We start from the raw sequence: 20079 nt of genomic DNA on the forward strand, positions 1-20079 counted from the left end.
TCCTTATTGGATTAAACTCTCATTTCTTTGTGTTTTTGCTCCTTTTGGGGCTCATTTCTTTGGACATAAACTAATTCCCACAACTTTATGTCTTCTAAAATACCGATTTGAAGGAATTTTTAGAACATTAACTTAGATTTGTTTCTTTGTTTTAAGTAGGCTCCACCACCAGGGCAGAGCCCAATGCTGAGCTTGAACTCATGACTCTGAGATCAAGACCTGAGCTGAGATCAAGAGTGGGATGGCTTAACTGCCTGAGCCATCCAGCCCCCTTGCCAACTTAGATCTTCTTTAAAAGAAATCCAAGGGTGCCTGGGTGGCTCAGTCAGTTCAGTATCTGACTTTTAATTTTGGGTTAGGTCATGATCTTGGGGTTCTGAGACTGAACCTTGCATCAAGGCATGGAGCCTGTCTGGTATTTTGTCTCTCCATCTCTCTCTCAAAATAAATAAATACACATTTAAAAAAATACTGTTACTGACATAGGAATTACAAAGGCTGAGAAAGATGAAGAGGACCGTTGTGATTGACTGATTTTCAGGGGATTTATTTCTCCTTTTTAAAAAATTTGTTGAGATATAATTGCCACAGTATATTATAATAAGTATCAGGTGTACAACATAGTGATTTGACATTTGTGTATATTGTTAAATGGCTGCCATAACAAGTCTAGTCACTATCTGTCACCATACAAAACTGATACATTATTGACTATGTTTCTCGTGGTGTACATTACATGCCTATGACTTATTTTTATACCTGGAAGTTTGTACTTTTTAATCCCTTCACTTATTTTAGTACCCCGCTCACCCCCCTCCACCACCGCCCCACTGGCAACCAACACTCTGTTCTCTGTATGTATGAGTCTGAGTTTTGTTTTGTTTGCTTTGTTTTATCGGATTCAACATATAAGTGAGACCAACGCAGTATTTGTCTCTCTCTGTCTGACTTATTTTACTGAACATAATACCAGAGGGATCCATCATGTTGTTGTCAGTGACGATGATTTCATTCCTTTTATGGCTGAGTAATATTCCATTTTATACATTTATGCACCACATCTTCTTTATTGATTCATCCATTGATGGACACTTAGGTTGCTTCCATCTCTTCCCTATTGTAAATAATCCCACAGCAAACATAGGGGTAAATATATCTTTTCAAAAGAGTGTTTTGTTTTCTTCAGATAGTAGTGCAATTGGTGGATTATATGATAGCTCTATTTTTATTTTTACTTTTAAAGTTTATTTATTTTTGAGAGAGAGAGAGAGAGCAGGGGAGGGGCAAAGAGAGGGTGAGAGAATGAATCCCAAGTCAGTTCTGTGCTGGCAGCACATAGGCTTGAACCCATGAACTGTGAGATCATGACCTGAGCCAAAATCAACAATCAGTCACCCAACCGACTGGGCCACCCAGGCACTCCAAGATGGCTTTATTTCTAATTCTTTGAGGAAGCTTTATATTGTTTTGTATAGTGGCTGAAACAGTTTACATTCCCACCAACAATGAATGAATGAGGGGTTTCCTTCACATCCTGCCAAGAATTTTTGTTTCTTGAATTTTTTTTTTTTTTTTTTTTTTTGGATAATAGTCATTCTGACAGATGTGTGGTAATATCTCCTCGTGATGCATTTCCCTAATGATGGGTGATGTTGAGCATCTTTTCCTGTATCTCTTGGCCATTTATATGTTTTCTTTTGAAAAACATCTATTCAGATCTACTCCCCATCTTTTAATTGAACTTTTGTTGTTGTTTTTGAGTTATAAAAATTCTTCTAATACTTAGGATGTTAACCTCTTATCAGATATATAATTTACAAATATCTTCTCCCATTTAGTAGGTTGCTTTTTCATTTTGTTGATTGTTTCCTTCTCTGTGCAGAAACATTTTTAGTTTGATATGGTGTCATTTTCTTATGTTGCTTCTTTTTCCCTTGCCTTTGGAGTCAGATCCAAAAAGAAAAAAAAATGCTAAGAGCACTGTCAAGGAACTTACCACCTATGTTTTCTTCTGGGAGTTTTATGCTTTTAGGTCTGACATTCAAGTCTTTCATCCATTTTGAGTTAATTTTTGCATGGTGTAAGAAAGTGGACCAATTTTGACCTTTTTCATGTAGCTCTTCAGTTTTCACACAACCATTTATTAAAGAGATCATTCTTTTCTCATTGCATATTCTTGTTTCCAAAATTAAATGACCACCTATGGGTGGTTTTATTTCTGGGTTATTTTGTTCTATTGATCTCTGTCTGTTGTTAAGGAAATACCGTACTGTTTTAATTACTATAGTTTTGTAGTATAGTTTGAAATGAGAGAGTGTGATATCTCTGGTTTTGTTCTTCTTTCTCCAAATTGTTTTGGTTCTCTGGGGTTTTTTGTGGTTGTGGATAAATTTTATAATTATTTGTTCTACTTGTGTGAAAAATGTCATTAGAATATTAATAGAGTTTTCACTGAATCCACAAATTGTTTTGGATAGTATGGACATTTTAACAATACTAATTCTTCCAATCCATGAGCATGGAATAACTTTCGATATGTGTTATTTTAAATTTCTTTCATCGTGTCTTATAATTCATACTGTATGAGCAGCGTGTTGATCTCTCTCTCTCCTCTGTCTGTCTCTCTCTCTCTCATCACCCCATCAGCCATTCTAGAAAAGTTAGTCCATTTGCATTTAAAGTAAATTTTGACAGGTATGTATTTACTGTCATTTTGCTCATTATTTTCCGGATGTCTTTGTAATTCCTCTCTGTTCCTTTCTTCTTTTTCTCATTTTCCTTGTTGTTTGATAATTTTCCTTAGTATTATGTTTAGATTCTTTTGTTCCTGTCTTTTGTGTATTTACTGTAAGTTTTTACTTTGTTGTTACCATGAGATTCACATATAACACCCTAAGTATGTAATAGTCAATTTTTGTTGTTAGCAGCTTAAATTTGAACACATTCCCAAACTCTATATTTTTACTGGCCACCTCCCAACGTTTCGTATTTTTGTTGTCACTTTTAATATACTTTTATTATGTATATATATTAATGTTTTATTTATTTCTGAGAGAGAGAGAGAGAGAGAGAGAGAGAGACAGCGTGGGCAGGGGAGGGTCAGAGAGAGAGGGAGATACAGAATCTAAAACAGGATCCAGGCTCTGAGCTGGCAGTCAGCACAGAGCCCGATGCGGGGCTCGAACCCACGAACCCGTGAGATCATGACCTGAGCTGAAGTTGGACGCTTACCTGATGGAGCCACCCAGGTGCCCCATTTTATATATTTTTAAACTAATTGTAGTTTTAGTTAATTTTACTACTTTCAGCTTTAATCTTAGTAGCCTTATAAATAATTAATCTCCTTCCTTTACTATATATTTACCTTTTCCAGTGATATTTTTACTGTCATATACTTTCTTATTCTAAGTAGTGCTATGTCTTTTCAGCTTAAAGAAATCCCTTTAACACTTCTTGCAAGGCCTGTTTAGTGGCAATAAAGTACTTTACCTTTTGGTTATCTGAAAAACTCTTTATCTCTTCTTCAAATCTGAATGATAACCTTGTTAGGTAAAGTATTCTTGGTTGCAGGTTTGTTTGGTTTAGTTTTGTTTTCTTTTGAGCACTTTGAATATCTCATGTCCTGCCTTCTAAGTTTGCAAAGGTTTTGCTGAGAAATAATCTGATAGCTTTGTGGAGTTACCCTTGTAAATAACAATTTGTTTTTCTCTTGCTGCTTTTAAGGTTCTCTCTTTATCTTTAACTTTGGATATTTTAATTATAATGTGTCTTGGTGTGGCTCTCTTTGGGTCCATTTCATTTGGAAATTTCTGGATTCCTGGATCTGGATGTCTATAACCCTCCCTAGGTTAGGCAAATTTTCAGCTATTATTTCTTTACTTAAGTTTGCTGCCCCTTTCTTTCTCTCTTCTCATTCTGGGACCTGCTTCATGTTGTCCCAGAGGTCCCTTAATTATCCCCATTAAAAAAAATTCTTTTCTTTTTGCTGCTCCATCTGGGTGAGTTCAAATGCTTTCTCTTCCAGCTCTTTGGTCCGTTCTTTTACTTCATCCAGTCTGCTGTTAAATATATTTTCCAGTTCAGCTCTGAGTTTTGTTTGTTACTTTCTTGTTTCCTCTCTTCATTGAAGTACTCACTGTATTCATCTGTTCTTCTCCAGAGTTCAGTGAGCATCTTTATGACTATTACTTTGAATTCTTTATCAGATGAATTACTTCTCTCTGTGTCATTAAGGTCTTTTTCTGAGGTTTTGTCTTGTTCTTTTGTTTGAAACACATTTCTCTGTTTTCTCTTTTGGCTTGATTCTCTGTTTGTATCTATGTATTAAGTAAAACAGCTACCTCTCTCAGTCTTGAAGGAGTGCCTTGATGTAGGTGATTGCCCTTTTTCTTCAAGCTTGGCATTGCTCTTCATTGTTTCTAGATGGACTCTTTTAAAATATGCAAGTATGTATAGTCCTGTGGGGCCACAGATCTCCTGATCTGGATGTGTGCCCTGGGCAACAGTTGCAAAAAATCAGGGTCTCAGAAAACTATATAACTCGTTTGGGAAATCTTAATTAAGATATAGTGAGGCCACGAAGGCGGGCAAGGGTACTGTCTCTCCATGCTTATTTTCCCTGGGAGTGCCTCCTTAGTTTCTATATGTGGGAAACCTGAAGCTTATCCCTCAAGCTGAAGTTCCACGCTAAGCAAATAGGCCATTTTTCACCTGAAGATCTGGCTTGTGTTTCAGTCCGCTGTCTGTGCAGGATAGTGACCTGGCAGGAATAACCAGTCCTTTACGCTGATAGCTGTCATTACTGGATTTTGTTCTTAAGATGATCAAACCAGCCAATTTTGTATTAAAATAAGTAGCCTTGTTGAGCTCATTAGAGATTTGCTGACATGTCTTCTTCACCTGAGTTTCATTCTGTTTGTCTTGGTTACTGCAACCTCAGAATTCAAAGCAATATTTTGAAATTGCAAAATATTTTAAGTACAGAGTTGTGCTAAAACTTGTATGAACTAATATCAGGGAATTTCAGGTAGTTGGCCTCTTATGAATGACAACTGAATACATATGAGCAGAGTCGAAAGAAAAAAGAAGGAAGAGTTTTCATGGGACTATGTCATAAATGCAAGTCATGCCTACTTACATTTCCATAGACTAGTGGTTTTCAAATGAATTTTTATTTGCAGAATTTTGCAATAAAATCTTTCAAAAGACCCCAATATATACACCAATGGAAGTCAAACTATTTTGAATGGCAAATAAGAAATGAAGAGCCCTCATAGATTAGCTGTCACTCCCCATGATGGTGGGGCTCCTAAGAATGCTTGGTTGAACTGAGGGGCTCAGTTTCTCCAAAAGGACAGTCTGTTTGCTGGATCTGTCATCATGGGTCACACGATTCTCTGAAGTTCTACTAAATCAATTGCACAGACACAGTACGGTCCTGAATTTAAATATGTTTTTGAGAGTCATAAGCTATGGAACTAAGAAACTATTGGTGGTAAGGCTAGAATGAAGTAGCCTCCTGAAGCAGAGATCAGAAAGGGAGAAAGGGTCCCGGTGGCCTTTGATTCTTTTGTTCCCATATTCCTGAAATCCAGCTGTTTCCTTCCTTTTCCATGAGCTGATTGTTCCAACTTTCCTTCAAATTCCTTTTTGCTGAAAGCTAGTCTAAACTGCATTTTCTTTACTTGCAACCAATAGTCCTGACCTATTACAAATACCATAACCATGGTTATTATTATTATTTTTTTATATTCCAACCACATTTGTAAAGGCTGTTGCAGGTGAAATAATGCAAAAAATGAACATGACAGCCTCTGCCAGTAGAGACATGATGATTTGGTGAGAGAATGTGGAATGTAAAATAATAATTTCAATGCAAAAACCATGGCTAATTATGTTTCTTAAATTTTTTTTAATGTTTATTTATTATCAAGACAGAAACAGAGCATGAGTGGGGAGGGGCAAAGAGAGAGGGAGACACAGAACCCGAAGCAGGCTCCAGACTCTGAGCTGTCAGCACAGAGCCCAATGTGGGGCTCGAACCCACGAACCATGACACCATGACCTGAGTCGAAGTCAGATGCTTAACCGACTGAGCCACCCAGGAGCCCCTAATTATGCTTCTATATGATCAGTGATTCTACAAATCATTCTGAGGAAAGTGTCACTGAACCAGGTAAACTTTCTCTTTGATATCTACTAAAATACTTTTTAAAAAATTTCTTTAATTTCACGAATAAGAGAGAAAGACTGATTGATCACTCAATGAAGGAAAAACCAGCTGCTTGGAGAGCCGGAGAAATTGAGGGTTATTCAGAGGATGTATCTTACTTGGAGGAACTGGAACAACACAGATTTTCAGTTTGGTGAGTAACTTACCCTCTCCTTCTATTTTCAAATTTAAATTCATTGAATTAAGGATGTCTTTATTCATTCCATTCTTTTCTTATTCATTTATTCAACAAATATTGATTGCATGCCTATTACAGGCTCTATGATATGTGCCCTGAATTGAGGAAGCTCATAGTCCAATAAAATATATGGATGCTTAAAAACATCAATGTGATGTGATAGTGCTATTAAAAAAAAAGGCACAAAGTGCAAATGGAGAAGCTGATGGCCAAGTTTGCTTGAGAATGGAGAGGTGTTCTTAGAAAAAGTTTGAGTCAAATCTTGAGGAGAGGAATCTGTGGAGAAATGGTGATGATTAGTTTTGGGTAGCATCTGGAGACAGAATTGAGAGGGTGGCCAGGGTGGACATGTACTATAAACCTTAGTTTACTTAAGATTCAAGCAGATGATAGTTATTGTTCTCTTTACCTGTTGATGTATATATAGATTTATCTGTCTATGCAAACATATATAGAATAAATATTTTTAAAAGTACATGTAAGAATGAGCAGTGGAGCTTCTTAGTGGTAATGTGATAGACCTTTGCATTGGCAGGATTCATCAAGGGTGGGGAAGGAACAACAGAAAGTGACAATGTGACCCAGAGAGTAATCTAGGAAAGAAGAAGAGACTGAATAGCTTTTCAGAATCATCCATTCCAAACTACTGCTTCCTTCCCCACCTCAAGATCCATGCCCTGAATGGTTTTCCCAATGGGCAGTTATCTACCATATGACTTAGTTCCCAAAGAGTGTTCTTTTACTCTCCCATCCTGGACCCACCATCAGGAAATCATAGTATCAGTTCAAATTTTGCTTATCCAGTCACAGTTTTAGTAAGTTCCACTGGTCTTAGTTGAATTTAAAAGTCAGGGTGCCTGGCTGGCTCAGTCAAAGGAGCATTTTCACCATCGTTTTCTTGAAGCAGCGGAAGTGTGATCCCCAGGCTAACTTGTGACTCATGCTCTGAATCAAGAGATGCAAGCCTCTGCTTCAGAAACATCATGAAGGAGCAGGGACCAAGGAGCCCAGAAGATGCGAAATATACATACTTCTTCTAGGAAAAAATGTAATACGCAAGAAACACTGTAAGTCTAGACTAGGGATTGGCAAATACAGCTCCAAGGCCAAATTCTGTTCTCCATCTTTTTTTGTAAAAAAAAAAAAGAAAAAAAGAAAAGGAAAAGAAAACTAGTTGTAATCGAGACACATCAGTTTGGGTGCATATTGTCTTTGACCATTTTCCTTTACAATGGCAGAATTGAGTAGTTGAGGCAAAAAGCACTGTGACCCATAAAGTCTAGAATATTTACTAACACAATCTAATCACTGATGTAGATTATGTCTCTGTTGTTTTCTCATGACATATTATTTTAAAGATACTTTTAGGCTTATGTTCCTTTACCAGGCTGGGGTGGGGGGGGGGGGCTTATGTGTTTTGGTTGTCTGTTGCTGCATGATGAATCTCTGAAGGTTTAGCACCCTGCATGAGCAGCCATTTTATTTGTTTGCAATTCTTTGCAATTCTTGCAATTCTTTGGGTTGAGAATTCAGGCAGGGGCACGTCATAGAAGGCTTGTCTCTGCTCCTCCATGTCTGAGGGCATCAGCTGGCACGACTCAAACAGCTGGGGTCTGATTCGAATGCTTCAGCTCGAACCATGTGTCTGGGATCCTGGTTCCTGCTCTCACCTGAGGTCCTCACTTTTCCACACGGGCCTCTCTCCACTGATGCTTGGGCTTCTTCTCAGCATGGCTCCTGGGGTCCACATAGCATCTTTCCAAGCAGAGAAGGTGGAAACTGCAGATTATCTCAAGGCCAAGCTGTCGAAGTTACACAGTGACACCCACCACATCCTATCGGTTAAAGCAAGTCACAGGTCCAGGCTGAGGAAGAATAGATTCCATTTCCTGATGTGAGAGTGGAAAGGCTCCATTATTGGGATGGCAGGTAGTGTGTGGCCACCTTTGGAAGCATGATCTACCACATTTTGCTTCATTTGTTTCTGTGTGGACAGCTCCTAGCATCAGACTCAGCAAATATTTGTTGAACAAAACAAACAAGTTAAAAGAATTAAAAGAGTGTAGGGTTTATGGATAAACCTGAGTATGAATTCCAGGTCTGCCCCTGGTTGTAGCCTTAAACAATTTACTTCACTTCTCAGAGACTATTTTAGCCTGTATGAAACCAGAATATTAATACCCATACTGTGGGATGCTGTGGTTATTGGGAAAGTTGAAACATAATGTATATAAATCTAACATATGTATTTTCCATAAAGGCAACTAATATTGTTAGCATTAGTAATAATGAAATTTGAGGAAAATGTCCTTTCAAGAGGTTAATATAGAGGGCAAAGGTCATACAGATGATTTCTCATTTCTCACATCTGTCTTCCTTTCCGTTCTTCAATAATACCAAGCTCTTTAGCACATCATGGACTTCATAGTTGATACTTCCTTTGTCGGTAATGTTCTCTCAGCTTTTAGTTGTATGGTCAGCTGCAGATGCTGCAGGGCCCAGCATCTATTTTACCACCTTGGTGAGGACTTTCCTGACTTCCCCATGTAAAGAGGTGTCCCTCTTCTGATTATTTACTTTCTCATTACCTTGTTTTCCTATTTTTTTAAGTTTATTTATTTTGAGAGAGAGAGAGAGAATGAGAGAGAGAGAGCAGGAGGGACATGGAGAGAGGGAGAGAGAGAGAGAGAATCCTAATCAGGCACCACACTGTCAGCATAGAACCCAATGTGGGGCTTGAAGACACAAACTGTGAGATCATGACCTGAGCTAAAACCAAGAGTCAGAGGCTTAACATACTGAGCCACCCAGGTGCCCCCTTTGTTTTCCTTTTCAAAGTACTTATCATGGCTTAAATTAATGTTTTCTAGCTATTTCACTTATTTACTGATTTCTGGTTTTGTCACTAAAAAAAAGTTGTAGGTGGGAAGGAACCCCTCTTATCTGCTCATTCCTGGGTTTCCAGGACCTGGTTCTAGAATACCTGGCTTATAATAGATAATCAGTAAATATTTACCGAATGGTGAATAAAAGGTGAATAACAAGCTTCTCTCTCTCCCTCCCAATTCCTTTGGTTGTCATATCTACTTATTTGCTTTTAAGCTCTCCCTTCTTTTGAAATTCCTACCATTAAAAAAAAAAAGTAATATGGGATAATTAAGCACTATAAGCATTTCTTTTTAAACCAGAATTGAGGATACGGGGGCTGCTGAGACCTCTATAAACTTGTGTTTTAAATGGTCTGAGATACAATCTGAACAATTTCCTTGATGTTTTATTAGAGCTGGTAAATCATTTATTGGAGCAGCCTTTACCTAAATCCTCTCCAAATCCCTGTAAAATGCATTTAACACAGAGTACTGTACTACCCGGCTTCAAAGATACATATGACATTGTATGAGAAGTATTTGCCACAGTGCAAAAAGTTTAAATGTATGCATTTTCTCTATTTTTTATATGGCCTATCTCGCTCCTTTCCACTCTTCCCCTGTACCTCATTTGAACATGCTGATTTGGGGAAATTTGGTAGATTGTTAAGACCTTAGTAATTCACAGCTTCCAATTAAAAGATTTTTTGATCTTTATTTATTTTTGAAAGAGAGAGAGATAGAGTGCGAGTGGGGGAGAGGCAGCTAGAGAGGATGACACAGGATCTGAAGCCTCCACCAAGCTGTTAGCACAGAGCCCAACTTGGGGCTCAAACCCATGAACCATGAGGTCATGAACTGAGCTGAAGTCAGATGTTTAACCAACTGAGCCACCCAGGCACCCCACTTTTAAAAAATGTATAGGACCTTTAGCTAGTCAAATGCAAGTTTATCTTATTTGTAGATGTCTATAATTTTTTAAAGTTTATTTATTTTGAGGGGAGAGGAGAAGTGAGGAGGGAGAGTGAGAGAATCCCAAGCAGGCTCTGCGTTGTCAATGCAGAGCCTGATGCAAAGCTCCATCCTGCCAACTGTAAGATCATGACCTGAGTAGAAATCAAGAGTCAGATGCTTAACCTACTGAGCCACCCATGCACCCTTATAATTTTTTTAGAAAGCTTCCAAATATGAGATTGTAGCATTTTCTCAACCAGAAAGATACCCAACTGACTTGTCTCAGAGTGTGTAAAATAGGGGGTGCTGTTTCGGCACACTGCAACCCCAATGGGCCTTCTGTAGGCAAGGTCAGGTGATCGTAGGCAAGAGTCATTTTGGCTGTTCCTGGTGGGGTTTGTGTCTTTGCCATCTTTCCTGGGCCACAAGGTCTATCCTGGAAAGAAGTCTACATTTTGAGATATAGGCTGGCTGTGACAGGGTGACTGCCTTTGGTCATATTTTAGATACCCCTCCATACTTCTGTCGTACATGATTTATTTCCATCACCACTCATTGGGGTGCACAGTGCCTGTCTGTGTAGGTGTTCTATAGTTCTTCCCTCCCATTAGACTATAAGTTGAACAAATTCCACAGAAGTAGTCATGTTAAGTCTGTCATGTTAAGTCTGTCGTGTTCGTTCTGGCCTTCGCCACATGATTGATAGATTGCAAGCACTTAATAAATATCTGTTGAATTATTACATGAAAAATAAGACTAACATAAGAATATTGGCATATCCAGAAGGAAGTTCTGGCAGAAAAGCCAATGGCACAAAACTTGACTTTATTTTTTATTTATTTATTTATTTTAGTTCTTTTTGTTGTTGTTGTTTTATTTATTTTTTTAAATTTGCATCCAAGTTAGTTAGCATATAGTGCAACAATGATTTCAGGAGTAGATTCCTTAATGCCTTTTACACATTTAGCTCCCCAACCCCCACCAACCCTTCCACCAACCCTCTGTTTGTTTTCCATATTTAAGAGTCTCTTATGCACAAAATTTGACTTTAGAAGCTCTGGGCCAATTTGTCTGTGGTGGCTACTGGTTCTACCTGATGAGCATGTTCCTTCCCCAAGAATTCTTTTACTCACTCTCCTTTCTGATAACAGTCACCCCTCCACCCCCTGAAATATATAATTATATACTCCAAGGGGTCAGCCTATGATGTACATCATGTGCCCATGACTACTATGATTGGTTCATGGATGGGCATGTGATCTGAACAAGGGCACCCAAGCCCTTACCCAGGATTTTACATTTCATTACTTGGCAACAGAAATTCCTTCTCTTCTCCAAGGTCTTAAGCTGGAATTATTTAAATTTGACACTGGTGGCCATGGTCACCCTTCCTTCTACCATCTCCCACTAACGCTTGTCATTGATAGCCTGTTTGAAATCAGTAGATTTAGGAACCTTACTGATGTTTTGTAGGTGACACATATGTATACTGTTTTACGCCAAGGCAAACTAAAAAGGTGTGTTCTAGAGATGGCTTCAGATTCTCATCAATGATGAGCCTATATGGATACAATTATATATATCCATGAGAATATGCATTTCTCTCCAGTTCAAAAAATATATTGTCCACTGGGAGCTTCTTTTAACTTTATTTCAGTGAGGAAGTTTACAATGTTCTATCAGTTAATTACATAAATAACTACTCGTTTGATTATGTAAACAGAGTTGTAGAGTCTCATTGCCTGTGGTATGAATCAGATTCCCAGCTTCCTAATGCAGTACCTTGATCTTGGCACAGTGACTTCTCCCAAGAAGTAAGCCAGATTATGTATTAAGTTCCTCTTGAAGCAGTGCTAACGACTGCTTCAAGGCAGTGGTTGAAAGAAGTTAACATAGTTTTTGGAGGTACCTAACTTCCAACTGGGAATAAGGTTCTATAACAAGACCATCTAAAAATGTGTCCATTGCTATTCAGATATGAGTAGGTGGGTAAGTGACCAGAGACGTACATACTTTTGGACCAGAAAGGGGTCTTGGGGATTATTCAGTTCAGCCCTGTCAGTTTACACATGTATAAAGCTGAGACCAATAGAAGTTAAGTGACTTGCCTTAGGTCATACAGCTAATAGGTAATGGAAATGGGACTAGAACTTACTTCCTTTCCATCTTAATCCAGTCCCAATTATAAAAAATGAATTCTCCCTAGAACTTTGCGAGTTGTTTTATAGTTTCCTGTTTCTATCCATTGCAAGCTGCTGTGATATTCATCAATGCATTGAGTAGAAGGTGCTAATTCTGGGGAAAATGCATGTAATGGATTACTGCTTGTCTTCTTCCGCCATGGGGGTGGGGAGTGGGCAGATACCACCGTGTCTGTAAAAGACACATGTTACCGGCCACACAGAGTGTTCTCAGTGAGTCATTTATGTGGCTGACCTGAATGCGTTGCTCAGGGAAGGTATGAGTTAACTATAAACATCACAACAGGAAAGTTATTCTTTAATAAAAGTGATCCACTTTCCTTTTTTTATAACACACATGTGATTTGACATTGAAATAAAATGCAGATGCTACTTTGATTGGCATATTCCCTATTGTGCTTTTCCAAAACACCTTCACATATGGTCTGCCTCATTCCTGAGAAATGACTTGTTGTTTATGTCATACAAACAGAACAGATTGATTTTACAGTGAGTAAGGTGGATGATGAATTGTACGTTGGAGAGAAATCCTTGTCGTGGCTAAACACTTGAAAATAAATGTTGGCTTTTGGAAAAGGCTCTCGTGATACACCCATGATCCCTGCGTGTCATGCCCCCCTTTCTAGGGGTTAAATAATCGCACACATGCAGTCTCTGCAAACAGAAAGGTAGTTACAATAACCTCAAGATATAATTTTTCTTTTCCCCATTTAAGCATACTGTGAGACCTAACAGGCCCAAAAATGGTGAGTTGTCCCAAAGAACCAACCCCAAACATCTATTTCAATATCCTATCTGTACTATGATCAGAATAAAGCATTTCCCATCTTGGTGGGAGACTGGTATTATTTTTTTATCGGTCAAGTCAATTTTAAATATGAAAGTTTCATGACAGGAAGCTTTCTTAGAAGTCTCCGACTTTTATCCCAGCAGGATTATTCTGACCAGACAGTGAAAATTATGTTAGGTGCTCACTCCTCTAACAATAGGCTAACCACATCCATCTTTGCAGAATTTTACTGTTTATCAACCCCTTGATCTTATGCCTGTACTTTTAAAAATTCAATGCGCAAGACAGACTTGTGGGATAGTGTTATTCATCCCATTTTACAGATTCTATGTAGGAAGCCAGAGAGCTCAGGTGGTTTCTTTACCGGCACTCAACTAGTTGGTCTGTACCCTTATCCTTTTCTCTTTCCACTATGGCCTGTCCTTTAGCATAATACGGAGGCACTTTACTATAGCACTTCCAATTAGCCTCAGTGTCTTTTTATGAAACTAATACCAAGTTTATTTTTTAATGTTTATTTTTGAGAGAGAGAGCGAGCACGAACTGGGGAGAGGCAGAGAGAAAGGCGGTCAGAGGATCCAAAGCAGGCTCTGCGCTGACAGCTTTGGGTCTGATGCAGGGCTTGAATTCATGAACTGTGAGACCATGACCTAAGCCCAAGTAGGACACTCGACTGAGTCACTCAAGTGCCCGAGTAACCTCAGCTTCATGTGTAGATTTCACTTGTGCGTTTTGCAGGGTTTACTGTTTTAAGTTCTATTCTATCATTATGTCCCACAGAGTTGGGTGAATGTGGGGTAAAGATAAAATGCCATGGAGAAGGGGATTGCTAACTAAGTCAATTCTAGAAAGGCCCATCAGGGGCAAGTCCCTATAGAAGTACATTCCTGAGAGTAATTTATCAGTGATCCACATACAATTAGGTATTTATTGACTAATATCTTGATCTTATTAGATGTGTCTAAAGCATGGCTATGTATTCCTACTGAGAAGGAATAGATCTTAATACTTAGGAATACAGTTTCTGGAACTTTAATACATAAACTCAAATAAACTATCTTTACAGCTAGTTGGGTTGAGTAAACTTAGACAAGTATTTTTGTACCTCAGTTTCTATGAAAAAAAGGTACAGTTTTTCCCTGCTATGAGAAAGTAGAGCATGCCTATGAAACTTTTGTAAGCCAAAATAGCGTAAAGCAAAAACATAAATGCCATGAATTCATATGGGAACATTTTTAAGCATTCCCAAACACCAAAAAAAAAAAAAAACCTCTTAGGCTTTTCTGATACTTTAGGACACATCTTACTGATGGATGCATGGAATAAATCAAGATAAAGCACAGGTGTAACAGGCACAGTTCAAAGGTATGGGGGCGGAACGCTGAACATCGCTCCCAGTGAAGGAGCCTGGTGGTACCACTCTTGGTATTATGCAGTAGCTCTGCCTCCCTCCATCGCAGCTCACTAAAAACAAATGCTTAATGCTATTTCAATTTTTTTTCTTTTATCAGAGAAGTAAAAATATTCTTCGGATTTCTTTTGGTTTGCAAAAGCAGGACCTGATGTAGGTCTTTGCTTCTGCAAAAAATCCCTTCACCTTTGTCATTTTCTATTGGCCCGAAGCAAGTCCTTGGTCTCTTCCACACTCGAGGAGGGGGTTACATAGACCATGGGCATAAGGGACTAGAAATATGGGGGCCCGCTCATGGTGCGCTTGTCTGTCTGTGCACGTAGAAAGATGATAAGATGGCTGTGGCTCTTTATAGTCCTGGGCCATTGTCCTGTCCTAGAAATAAAATGAAACACTGCATATGGAAGATTCCAGTCCAGTGTGCCTTTTAGTTGATAGTTGTGTCTGCTTCTTTCCTGTGTATGCCTGAAGCAAAGAAGATCCATGTCCACAGGTAGTTCCCAGCAGTCTACTGCACTGTGTATGCTACCTTCTTCTTCTCCTCAGAAAACTTTGCAGCTACTATGCTTTCTTTATGTCTTGATAATGTGATGATGAACCATCCTTTCCCTCTGTGGTCCCTCTTCTGCCTGTATCCACTACCACTTATTTAAGTTGATCCTGGTTATATCTTTCTGACTAGTGTTTTCTTTCAGTTTAAATTTCATATCTACTTATAGTAGTGCAGTTGGTGCTCAATGAACCCATTTTAAAGGCTACAGGCTATTCACTCATAGGATTTCTCCCTGTTCATTACATATATATAAATATACAGACACACACATATATATAAATGGCCTTATTTCTCAGACTCTGTAGTTCACTAGATTTCTAGACTGATAAGAAATATCATATCACCCTTTTCCTTATGTATATCTTCATAAGTAAAATGGCAAAGCAAAATTTACTTACCATTGAAATCTACTCGGGTACTTTGAGGTTTTGACCTTTCTGACTTGCCTTCATGTACAAGCAGAGTTATATGTGGTGTTAGGCACCATTGGCTGCACCCAGAAGCCAGTCTTCTAGCCTGTGTTTCTAACCAGTGACGCTGCCTCCAAAGACTAAAACTGGTCTTTGGACCACTGACACTTTCCTAATGTATCGTGCACTATTGGGGGCCATGGACCCATTCTGGCCACTGAGATGTAAGAAGACTGCAGCTTGGGCTTCCTTCTATTTGAGAGTGAAGCAAGTAAGAAAGGAGACCCCTTTTTGCCACTCTCTCATTGCTTCCCACTGGAATTTGTTGCTGTATGGATGTGATGCTGGAAGCTTCTGGATACATTTTGCAGCATGAGAAAGAAAATGGGAGAGAAACCAACCCAGCACCCCGTTATTTTGAGCCATTGCTTATGACCTTCTTTTACCTATCTCAGGATTTTTACATGAGATAATTAAAGGTACTTATTGCTCAATACCCTTGGATGAACATTCTGCTGTTCATAGCTGAAAGCAATCTTACTGAGACAATGGACCTGCCTGAATGTGGTTCTGATACACCAAAGAGCAGGTGTTCTTTCTTTCATTTACTGTTTATCAAGTTTACATGGTGCCCTAAATTGTGGACACATAGTATTAGAATCCTTTTGTATTGCCTGGGATCCGCCAAAGCATAATGTGTAACTAGTTGCTTTTTAGCTTAGTACAATTTGGAAAATGGGCACAGTATGGTGCAGGAGATTCTTCTCCATGGATACTACATTGATTCAGTTGGGAAGATAGAGAATGAGGTGAGTAGAATTAATTTAGCCAACTGTCTGGAAATCTAACATGACATCAGTGATAAGATTTAAATATCCAGGAGCTTCAGATTATGAGTCAGTCCAAATTCAAGCAGCTTGATTTAAATGATGAAAGGGCAAAGCTGGGCATGAAGCAATGTAGGGATTTATTTGATGCAAAAACTCAAATGACCGGTGAAATAGATAATGTTCTGTTGTAGTCATTTGCAAGCAGCATCAAGAAAACAATTGAGTGGGTGTATTTTGAGCTTCAAGCATTGTAAATTCTTTTACTCTCATATACTTTATGCCTTCTTTAATAAACTGGAGAATCTTGGGCCAGCCTCATTGGTGACGGTGGGTGGTCATTCATTTCACAATCCACTAATTTTCATGATTATTCAGTATTTTATGTTACCTAAACTGCTTTGGATTTTGTCTCACTCAAATTGCAATATGGCAATAGCTGATATCATTCCAGAATCATTCAGTTCTCAGCATTTGGGAATTACACTCTTACCTCTCCAAAAATGAACAAGAACTTAAGGGTCTTAAATATGCTGATGATATATAAAAATAGTTTGAAATATATATCAGTGGTCTGTTAACCTTGCGTGTCTTGTTGAAAAGATTCAGAGTCTAGAGAAAATTCCTAGGAAGGAAAAAATTGATACCAGTTATAGTCTAATCTCACCTTTGAGGATACAAATGTATATTTACCTTAAACTTATTTCTGCCTTAACAACTGAATTCTAACATAACATGGGAAAAAATGATGATAATTATCAGGCTATTTAATATTTTAAGATTTTTTGGTTTGTCTTTCTCTTTGTATAATGTTTCATAGGGATTTTCAGGAATATATTATAAGGGCTCCTAGTATTATGTTGTCTTCCTGCTGTATCACTCCCTAGCTAAAATATGATGCTTATTGACAACTTTCTTCTGAATTGTTATAAAATAAATGCTAATACTTTCAGGGTTGGGCCACTTATATACTTTAAGGCCATTCAATTACTTTGGGTCATTAAAAATTTGTTTTTAATGTTTTATTTATTTCTGAGTGAGAGAGATAGTATGAGCAGGGGAGGGTCAGAGAGAGAGGGAAATACAGAATCTGAAACAGGCTCCAGGCTCTGAGCTAGCTCTCACCACGGGGCCTGATGCGGGGCTTGAACCCACAAACCATGAGGTCATGACCTGAGCTGAAGTCGGATGCTTAACTGACTGAGCCATCCAGGCGCTCCTACTTTGGGTTATTTTGATAATTAAAAAGTTTTTCCCAATATTGAATTAAAATCCATGTCCCTAATTTTTAAGTTAGTACCACTTTGATTCATTAAAACCCCAAGTCAAAAACCAATCTACTTATTACCATTTATTTATCTTCTATGTACGTATGTATGTATCTACCTACCTATCAACTTATCTTTGCATTACTCTATCTCAGAATTTAATGATCTGTTAGATATCATTTAGATCAATTATTTATCAGATTATCACATCTCAGTTTCAAAATCCCTCACCAACTTCTTAGCTAATCACTCACCTCCAACAGTGATGAGGAATTTACCACTTAGTGAAAAGAGCTCTATATAAGTGTTTTGGATAAACTCCTTGAATATAGGTGTAGTTTATATCTCTTAGGGGCAGAGAGAACACACAGAGTATACACTTTTCATTTATGGACAAAAAAATATTCCTATGGTTTATGATTTAGTCGGCTTGTGGATTTGGTAGACATTACTCTGCTCTCTGATACTTACTTCTCTTCTTCCAGGTACACAGAAAAGTACATTCTCTGGTTTCCTTGTAGTTGAGCAAGTTCATCTGAATTATTCTGGCTAAGCAGTTAGGAGCAGAGAGGGTGTATGTCATTCCTGTGCAAAGCATTGCATTGCTATTGTGAGACCTGATCCCTTCTTTGCCCTGCAAAATGTGGTAGAGGAGGTCTTGTGTGGAGATTATAAGATGGACAGATGAAAGCAGCTTGGATCATGGACTTTTTAAATAGAAGAAAACCACCCTGAAGCATCTTCCTGCAGCAAAAACCTTTCACAAATCAGAAGTAAACTTGTGTTGTGTTGCATCATAGAGATGTGGGAGTTGCTACCGTAGTCTAAGGTAGTCTACATGAGCTAATACAGTGGTCATCTCTAAAGTTCAGCATCCACTGATGCTGTAAGTTTCTTGAGAAACTGAAAATCACTTGGGTTAGGACTGAAGTATGAGACTGAGTCTCAGCTAATGACGAAGGAGCCTATTCAAGCTGCTCTATCTTTACCTCATAGGTGATTTTATTTAATCTTCAAAACATCAGGATGAAGTTGTTAATATAATATCCACATTACAAGTGTGGGAATGATATGATTTTCCGTGAAAGTGTTTCTAAAGTGGGAAATCCCAAAGGTTTCAGAATGTACAATTGAAGAATGTCCAAGTCTTTGCAGTGAGAGGAACATAATGAATATATACGAGATTCACATTTATTAACCATTAGTCTATTTTCCATTTAACATATATATACTCAAAAGCCATACCCTTCTGGTATGTTTTGGAAATATAGCAGTCATTTCACTCCTGTTCCTGAGTTATCACCTACCGTGATACTTTTCCAAACAACCATGCTTTCTTTTTTTTTTTTTTTAATTTTTTTTTTTAATGTTTTATTTATTTCCAGGAGAGAGAGAGACAGCGTGAGCAGGGGAGGGTCAGAGAGAGAGGGAGCCACAGACCGAAACAGGCTCCAGGCTCCGAGCTGGCAGTCAGCACAGAGCCTGATGCGGGGCTCGAACCCACGAACCGCGAGACCATGACCCAAGCGAAAGTCGGACGCTCAACCGACTAAGCCACCCAGGCGCCCCACAACCATGCTTTCTTTAAAGCTTCCCATCTCCCTTTGGATTTCATTCATTCTGCTCAAGCCAATCACTACTTGGACCCCTGGGATCACTATCTTTCTCAGTTGAGCTACTTCTGTGTTGGCCTCCATGGTTGAATGAGGTGGTTTGGGCCACATCCTTCTTCTCTTTACTGATTTTTCATAAGTTACCCATAATGCAGTCACACCAGCTTATGAATAATACTGAGTCACTCTAAGTTTGGCGTGCCTAAAGAGAATACAGTATAGAAGAATCAATTAAAAGCTTAATGCTATATATCACTAGTCTCAGAGTTCAAGGGAAGAGAATCAATCCATTTCTACAATATTCTTTGATGGCTATTCCTTACTTACTAATTGTGACCTTAGTCATAAGGCCTGTTCTTCCTTGTTATTTCTGAGACCATCTCCACCATCAGCTTTTGCTGTGTCTATTTCCAGTCTCCTTTATGAAACTTTATACTCTTTATACAGAGTTTTGCCCTATGACCAGTTTTCTCTCTCCACTCAGCTAATCCTGAGGCCCCATAGATTTCAGAGACAAGTTTCCCAAGGATGATGTTAGCATGGAATTAAATGAGAGTCCAGTGTGGGCTTTGACCTTTCCTCATGAATTCCTCTCCTTGATCGCTGTCACCTTGAGAGACAGGTTTGTCCACTATTGTTCTTGATATTTAGGAAGTAGATGTCATATAAAACACATACAAAACACATATGTGCAGGTAAACATATGAATTCATCTCAAAGACAACTCAGAATTCTCAGAGACAATCCAGTCTATATTTACCTTAAGGGAAAAAAA

General features: G+C 38.5%; 1 protein-coding gene across 1 annotated transcript in view; it reads left to right on the forward strand.

Annotated features, from left to right (window-relative positions):
• The window catches only part of LOC120246219, a gene marked incomplete at its 5' end in the record, with an annotated part of 228496 nt that overhangs the window by 83121 nt on the left and 125296 nt on the right, over nt 1-20079 (forward strand). Inside the window, one exon of the mRNA XM_039253656.1 lies at nt 6241-6365. Within this exon, the coding sequence (XP_039109587.1) occupies nt 6241-6365 (125 nt within the window). The remainder of the gene's footprint in view (nt 1-6240; nt 6366-20079) is intronic.

Source organism: Hyaena hyaena, unplaced genomic scaffold (genome assembly GCF_003009895.1).
Source record: "Hyaena hyaena isolate Hyena2069 unplaced genomic scaffold, ASM300989v1 scaffold_455, whole genome shotgun sequence".
Lineage (NCBI taxonomy): Eukaryota > Metazoa > Chordata > Mammalia > Carnivora > Hyaenidae > Hyaena > Hyaena hyaena.